Below are 8600 nucleotides of genomic sequence, written 5' to 3' on the forward strand. Positions count from 1 at the left end.
TTTTGGGATTGTTATGAGAATGTCTTCAATTTCCTTAACTCTCATTGTCGGGTCCTTATTATAAAAGGATCGAAGTGTTGATCAATAAGGGAAGTCTCACATGTTTGTTAGCAGCCATATCTTCAATATCAATAAGTTTTTGGTGCATCATCTATTAGCTACGTATAGTTTTAGGGTTTTATTTTCTGCATCTATTTCCCCTTTCCTATCAAGTTGAGTTCATTTTAGTTACAAGAGCTTAGGTGATTATCCCAAGGAGACGGTCTATAACCTGGAGATACACTCAGTTTCATAGGAAAATCCCACTGCCTATGAGTGATTCAATGTTACCTAAAATTTTGAGTTCTTTTCAGTGAATCTGGTTGGGTGCAAATTTTAGGATTTAACAATGACTCTACCTCATATTTGCCGAAATTAAAATCAAGCTTAGAATCTGAGCCCTTATAAATACAAGGCATTTTATCTCATTTAGGTGCACCACATAATACTTGGTCCTCAATTGATTGGAAGGCATATATATGATCAAAATATATCAGCAACAAATCGAAAAACTTGTGCCATCAAGGGTTTGTACCAAAAGTTCAACCTGTCAATGCACGATACAATTGCTAGACTTATAGAAGATACAAGAGGTTGTTAAACTATGTCGCGAATCCAACTAGGGACGCTAGCCCATTGCTAACAACCCCCATCCCACTGCTACTCCCCGCAGCCTACAAGGATTTCAACCTATGACCAAGCTTTGATGCCACTTGTTAACCTATCAGGGTTGTCGTTGCACGAAAAGATCGACCTATCAATGCTTGATACAACCACTAGACTTATAGAAGACACAGGAGGCTGTTAAATGATGTCGTCAATCTAGTGAGTGACATCTTGCTATGCCCATATACAAAATCGTAATGCAGTATTATAGCACGAGTTCAATCATACATTTGTTACATTTGAATTTGTAATTCTTACATTTGTATAGAGGCCAAACTGAAAGTAATTTGTACACTTATTGTCATTGTTATTCTCTTGCACCATCCTCTGCAATTATCAATGACGCCAAATTGTCTTTTCAAGGAATGTTTTATATAATTCATGAATATTGGATCATTCCATGACTCAATTTAAATTTTAAAAGATGCCATTTGTTGCCTGAACTATGCAATAAACTGCTTTAATTTGGGTTTTGTTTTTGTGCCTTTTGCAACACATCTTTGTAGTAAAATATCTTTATTTATTATTTCTTCCCTGCATAGAACTATTCCTACAAGCACACTCACAGTCTTTGTGACCGGATTTCTTATGTGCCGCTTAGTAAAATTATTTGTTCTTCCTACTGCATCATTTATATGGTGTAGATTGATGCTTTGCTTCACCATGTTTCTGATGTACTTAGCTACTTCCATCAGTCTTGGCACTGTTGGATATTCTACCTCCAACAGTCACAATATTTTATAGTTCTACTTTTATTAGAGGAATGCAAATTGTTTTTAAAACTTTAACATCCAGGACAGCTAGCCCTATGTCTCCAAACATTTAGAGGGTGTACTTTATGATGGGAAGGTATTTCCATGGCATCCTCAAAACACCCCTGGTATAGGGACACCTGAAATAGAGCATGGGACACATCCCTGCTTTCCTTATTTCTGCCACAATGTAGAACATTTTTTATTTCAGTTTTGACACATTTTAACATCATTCTAATTTCTTAAGCCATTATTAGAAATATTATGGAATGACAGGAATAACAGTTTAACCAGGTGGTGGTTTATGGTCATACCTTTAACATTGGCAGTCAACTTTCCATCATTCTATTCCTTACTAAAAAGGTTGAACTATGGTACACTGTAAAAAAATCAAAAGGTTGCAAATACAATCTGGGTTTGATATAAGACTCTCCATCATAAATAAATAAAGAGATCAAATTGTGGTACACTATATGGCATCCCTAAATTGATCAAAAATCCACTTCAAAATACTTGCTTGCTTTCTTTTCTCAAACTGCTGTCTTGGGATGCTAGCGAAAGCTGGGGACATCCTGTGGGCATGAAAGACGAACTTTTCTCAACAGAAAGGGGTATTAAAAAGCTCGGGGAGGTTTCTGATGTGTACCCACATCTGCAAAATGTCATTGGAATGGGGATAGTCAAAAAAACCCCAGGGATGTGTCCCTGTGCACTATAGATATTGAGGATAAGGCACGTTCTATGACAAGATGCGAACCAGATATATGATATCTGCTAATGTTGATTTCATACTGTGCTCAGATCTATTAAGTGAATGGAATCATTTAAACTATGCTACCAACCTCCCATTTTAACAACTCTCCACCAGCACATTCAATCTTATGTAAGTAAAATATTTGTTAGAATTCACTAAAAATTGAACAGGTTGTATTGGCCTTGTATTATTTTAAACTGGACCTTGCCACAAAGCCTTCTTAACTGAACTTTCTGTAGTTATTTGATTCAGCAATTCAAATCATACATGATTTCTTACTCAATGGATACATTAGTTTTTGCACATGGTCTTTAGCTGAAGGCTATTATGATATATATATATATATATATATTGCTAGAAATGCATGTGAGTACTAATGCAGGATGAATGTAATATTGTGTAAGGTAGGGTGGTAACATTATGACTATCAGGTTCTATTTGCAGCTGCTTAAACATTAAATGTGCATGCTCAAGTTAGTGTTATATGATAGGGTTTTTTCTATTTAGGACTTTGACACTAATGTCAAAGCAAGGTTTTCTATTACCAACCTAGAACTCTTTGGAGCCACTTTGTGGATTATCGAAGAGAAGAAACTGGGTATAAACATGAACAACATCACATGGGAGTTATTTGTAGAAAACTTCTATGAGCGATTCCTAACAAAGGAATGGAACCAGCATAGAGTAGATGAATTCCACAATGTGAGATAGTTCACAATGACCATAGCAAAGTATGAGTGCAAGTTTTATGAGCTCATGCCCTATGTAGGAATTAGTGCACTTTTCCAGGTTGAGCAAATGGAAAGGAAGATTCAATCTCATAAGCTAGAAGAATATCAATATAGACAGACTGCATCAAGCAGCATCCCAAAGGGCTTGCATTGCCTTTCCCTTGGGCTCTCTGACGAGTATTCCTCAAATGCTCATGCCCGGGGGCAGTTACCATCTCCGGAATTAGTGTATCATCTTACAGACAGCATCTATCATAATATTGTCCTGGCATCTGACAATGTCATTGCAGCATCTGTAGTAGTTTCATCAGCTGTGAGAAATTTCGAAAAGCCAAAACAATTGGTCATCCACATAATTACAGATAAGAAGACATATTCAGCAATGCATGCTTGGTTTGCTTTGCATCCTCCTAATCCTGCCATTGTTGAAGTGAAAAGCATAGACCAATTTGACTGGTTGACGGAGGATCAGGCTCCAGTTTTAAAAGAATTAGAGAACCATGTTAAGGTTCAAAGATATTACTATGGAGACCATTCAATTGGGAAAGTTACTAATGATAGTCTTCATGTGCTGAACTTGAAACTGCAGTCAAGAAGCCCTAGATACATATCGATAATGAACCACTTACGCATATATCTTCCAGAGGCAAGTGAACCCTCATAAAATCTCTCTTTCTATGTACAAGAATGCCTAAATGAAATTATAACATGGGTAAATGCTTTGCTTCAATCTAATTGCCTTCTTAATTCTCTGGGTTCAGCTCTTTCCAAATCTCCAGAAGGTTGTGTTTCTTGACGATGATGTAGTAGTTCAGCGAGACATATCCACATTGTGGGATATTAATCTACAAGGAAAGGCTAATGGTGCGGTTGAGACATGCAGGGTGAAAGATCCATATGTTATGTCAGAGTTTCAAAAATTATTTCAATTTTTCTCATCCACTTATTTCAGGGAATTTGGACCCAGATCAGTGTGCATGGGCATATGGTATGAATATCTTTGATCTCAAAGCTTGGAGGATGACGAATATCAAGGAAGCCTATCATTATTGGATCAGAAAGGTAAATATAATGATGATTATTTGATCCATGTATGACATTCATATGTGCCAGAGCTCTTACTGATGGAAACTGGGTTTTCTGTGGCAGAATCTGGAATCTAATTTTACTTTCTGGCGATTTGGAACATTGCCCCCAGCATTAATCTCTTTCAATGGTCATGTTCATCCCACCGATCCCATTTGGCATATGTTGGGATTAGGATATCAATCTGAGACTAATCTTGATGATGTACAACAAGCGGCTGTAATCCATTACAATGGGCAAGCTAAGCCATGGCTGGACATAGCATTTCCACAGCTAAAACCTTTTTGGACGAAGTATTTGGATTACTCTGACGAATTCATTAAAAGTTGCAACATTAGATAGCCTTAACTTTGAAGCTTTAAGCTGTTTGTGTCCGTTCAATCTAATTCTTGTGTTGCAGTATCAACCGCAGGGAACTGAGGGCAATGGAAAATTACTTACTTGGTTATGTGCCTTTTCTCTCATTTGAGAGAAACAGTGTCTGTATATCCGTGGATTAGCAAAGATGTGTTTCAGAAGTTAATCCTTTTGTATTTTTGTATGCTGTAAAATTTCATCTAAAGCAATTTTGCTTGAACATTGGTTACAACATCAGAAGACTTTCATTGCAAGCACTTTATGCATGGACAACATAAAAGTGGTGTTATATTAGAGTTCAGATGCCTAAGGAGCTAGTTGTATAAAATCGCCCATTCAAATAAAATAAGGAATAGCAGATTCAACCGTACATTTGATGAATTTGTTCTAACATAGAATTATATTGGACTTATCCCAGCAAACGTGTTGGAAGGACTGTAGATCCAATTCAATTAAATTATAGTACAGCCATGTTGATATATAAATTACTCAATGTTTACAAGATGTAAACCATATCAAACATTACAAATACTTATTTGATATTTTTTAATGAATTGAAGTGAACTGAAAATATAGTCTCTGCCTATATAGGCCTGATTAATAAAATAATATCCTACCAGAAAAAAAATATTTTTTCGGACGATAGAGTCTTTAAAATAGTTTTTATAGTGTACAATTTAACATCCAGCTAGAAGCCATGAGTTTATTGGCATTAAAATAAGAGTAAAAAATTAAAATTTGTTGATGTTTGGTAGCTTTAGTAAGATAATCTTGTGAGATATATATATATATATATACGCAATTATGATTAAGATTATCATTATATTAATATTGTTAATGAATAGACATGTCTCATAAAGGAACATCTCCTATCTTGGTTTATTCCTCATGCAAATTTAAAGAGATCGTTGTCATTTGGAAAACACATATCGAATAGGCAGTGTTATTACATTTGTAACGATCCTCGTAAAATAATATGGTATCAAAACGAATTGCAAATGCATTAGTGAACAACGAAGAGAAAAGAAGGGAATATACCACCTTAAAACATATGAAGAAAGGACAAAAATTCAACAATCCATATTAATGCATATGCAAAAAAGCAAAGATCGAATCACTAGTGCCATTTAAAGCAAATCCCAAGTCTGATGAAGTACATGACAACTTGGACAAACAAAAAGTAGGTAAATATAGAAGAGGAGGCAGGGTTTGATGTATGGTTAATGCGAAGACATCAACAATCGCCAACATACCAAAAAAAAAAAAAAATTAAAATTATGAGGGCTTTAAATCAGGCTATGCATATTCAGAAAGTTAGGGGCAGTGCTTCTATGTAAGTGAAAGAGTAGATATACAATGAATTTTATATGGATAACATATACAGGTGACGATTATGGATCATGGCCCCCTGTCTAGTTATCTAAGAATTACAAAGGAAGACTCTTTTGTGTGTGAGCATGAGTGTATCCTTTAGCGAAGTTTTGGCATTTTAGGATAAGTACAACTTCATATTGTGTTCGTAAGAATCCCTAAAATCATTTCTTGGCATAGTTAGGTAAGGCTATTTGCAGGGGCAAATATTTTTAATTGACGTCATCATACAATTAATTATCATGAAACATAATTTATCAATAGGAGGAATCTATTTTGAGGTTACATGCGTGCATATAAGTCAAACATAAACAATGACCAAATCAATCACCCACCACATGGCATGCTCGGTCAAATGTGTGCTAGCATTGATAAAGATATAATACAACATTCATAATATAAGTCAAAGAGAACAAATGCATTGCCATGACTAAAAGGGTGTTGATTGAGGTCAAAGGGTCAGTAATAGAACAATGGTGGTGTTCTTGTAGAAGATAGATTATACTTGCTGCTGCAACGCTAGTGGAGTCATGAAATGGCACATACATTGATAGAATGTCACTCATAGATACACATGGAAGATATGGAAGCCATCTGCAAGGCATACCACTATTTGACAAAGGCTTTTGATAGCCGTAGGCCTATCAAGACACATAAGTGCTTTCCTTCATCAAGCTCATTGTTTGAGAAAGATTTTTATATTGTCTTCAACAATCATTAATATTGCAGGTATTGTTGCTTATGTTTCAAAATTGCGAAAGCCATAGCCTCCACCATAAGGTAATGAAATGATGTTAGGTATATGACCGATCATACATTTTGATAAATCAAGGGTAGTTATTGTAGTTTTGAAAATGATAAATTCTCCACCCAAGTGAAGTTCAACAAAGTAATGCAAAGGATGCAGTTGGATAACCTGAGAAAGATCACATCGTTGGTTACAAACTGAGAGCAATATTACACAACGACCAAAGAAGAAAGAATAACAAATGCTACCCCATCTGAGAGTCCACATTTGATTATAGCCAAGGTGGAAAGACATAAAAGAGGGCATCAACCATACAAACAGGAATACTTAAAACTTACACAGCCGACCAACGAGGATATAAGTGTTGATGTTCATCACGCAAAGCATTGAGAAGGGCAAATATCATTTGTCTAACCCATTGTTCCATTCAAACCATTAGAGATGTGTACATGTTTTTGTGTACTTGTGAGTGGCATGCCTGAATGACTTAAAATTAGCGAGTGGGTAACTTATATGCACTTGTATCAAGTGTTAAATAGTCTAAAAGACTTATATTTTCATTGAAAACAAGTGCATATAAGTTGCACCATAGACAATGCAATAAAAACGTATTTGGAGAACATTGGATAACAACCCAAATTACAACCCCTTAATTAATGTTTTGGTTAGGCATATTGTTCTTACGCTATCACAAGTTTCTACCCACATGTGATCAGGTGTACTAAGGAAGAGATTCATGAAATGTATGTCATTAGGCATGATAGGGTGCATGTTAGCCCACGTTACTTTGATTTGCGATAATTTGAGGTTATTCATCAATCTTGCTAAATGATTAAAGTGTCACTTGAGTGTGGGCATACCAAACTGGCACTATGTACATTTACATGTTGCCTTAAAAGGTGAAATGGGCACCATATATACCCAAGTGTAATAAGGCAAAAAATATAAGATAATTAAAATATTGTAAATATTATTTCATAGCCATTCTTATGGAGTGGTACAGTAATGTGATCACATTCATATTGTACCATTCCATAAGAATGACTATGAAATAATATTTACAATATTTAAATTATATATTGCTTTCACATTCTTTCTGTGAATAATGTTTGGTGCTCCCTCTGTTGGCATTTGCCCTTTTTACTGTTGTCAGTCCCTTAGACCCTCATTGGTCTCTTGTTGGACATTAATAAATTTATCTTATATTAGCTTATCTATAAGAATGGCTATGAAATAATATTTACAATACTTACCTTATATTGTTTACTTTTTATATATATGGTAGAAAAATTCTAATAGATCATTTATACATAGATGATTATTTAAAATCAAATTTCTAATGTTTTTCTAGTTCAAACATAATAATATTAATACTGAGAATAATTATTAAATGTGGTTTTATTACTATAACAGCTATTTGCCTTGATATGTTCTGATGGTGTTCTTGTAGGAAAATGAGGATTGATATCAAATTTAGAGGGAGACACTTCTTCAAAGGAGCATAGAGGCTTGATGTTCAAAGGGAGTTTGACACATCCGTCTGAAGGAGCAGATAGAGGATATGTTTTCAGTTGATCTTTGAAGATTTTAATCATATCAAATTTAGAGAGAGTTTTGACCTTGAATGTAGACTTTTGGTATCATGCATGTAGTTGCATGATTTAAAGAGCCTACCCTTATGTACATCATGAGGGAGTGACAACTTCCAAATGATCACCACTTATATTTGCAAAAGTTATTGAAAGGTGATGATCTTGCAATAACTTAATTTTCTATTATGATGAATTTCTTACGATGTCTCTATAGATCATGATAGATTGTACTTTGCATGCTAGATGTTTATATGGTAAGCTTTATGAGAATGCGTTTGCACATACCTTATAAACTTTATTTTTATTACTTGGTGAATGTTATGCAAATTGATGTTTTGGAGGGCCATTACACATAGTACTTGGTGAATAACATGCGACTTGATGTTCTGGGAGGCCATTACTCACACTACTTGGTGAATATCTTGCATTTTGACATTCTAGAAAGCCAATACTCAAAGAATATTTTTTGTGAATTTCATGTATTCTGGAAAGCCAGTACTCAAA

The 8600-nt window shown here is 34.9% G+C and overlaps 1 protein-coding gene and 1 pseudogene across 3 annotated transcripts in view; both read left to right on the top strand.

The window, feature by feature from the left end:
- Positions 1-8289, top strand: part of LOC149544368 (putative galacturonosyltransferase 14) — a 114922-nt gene extending 106633 nt beyond the window's left edge. For both annotated transcript variants that reach the window (XR_016355279.1, XM_089796395.1), the window contains one exon: positions 7955-8289. Coding sequence is in view for 1 of the 2 variants with exons in the window: in XM_089796395.1 (XP_089652521.1) it covers positions 7955-7969 (15 nt within the window). In the remaining variant the exon portion in view is untranslated. The remainder of the gene's footprint in view (positions 1-7954) is intronic.
- LOC149544369 (putative galacturonosyltransferase 13) lies at positions 2747-4619 on the top strand (annotated as a pseudogene). Its single transcript, XR_016355280.1, has 3 exons — positions 2747-3588; positions 3704-4004; positions 4092-4619. The product of XR_016355280.1 is annotated as a putative galacturonosyltransferase 13 (transcript).
- Positions 8290-8600: the final 311 nt, after the last annotated feature.

Source organism: Cupressus sempervirens, chromosome 8 (assembly GCF_028749045.1).
Source record: "Cupressus sempervirens isolate cs-2001-9-10 chromosome 8, ASM2874904v1, whole genome shotgun sequence".
Lineage (NCBI taxonomy): Eukaryota > Viridiplantae > Streptophyta > Pinopsida > Cupressales > Cupressaceae > Cupressus > Cupressus sempervirens.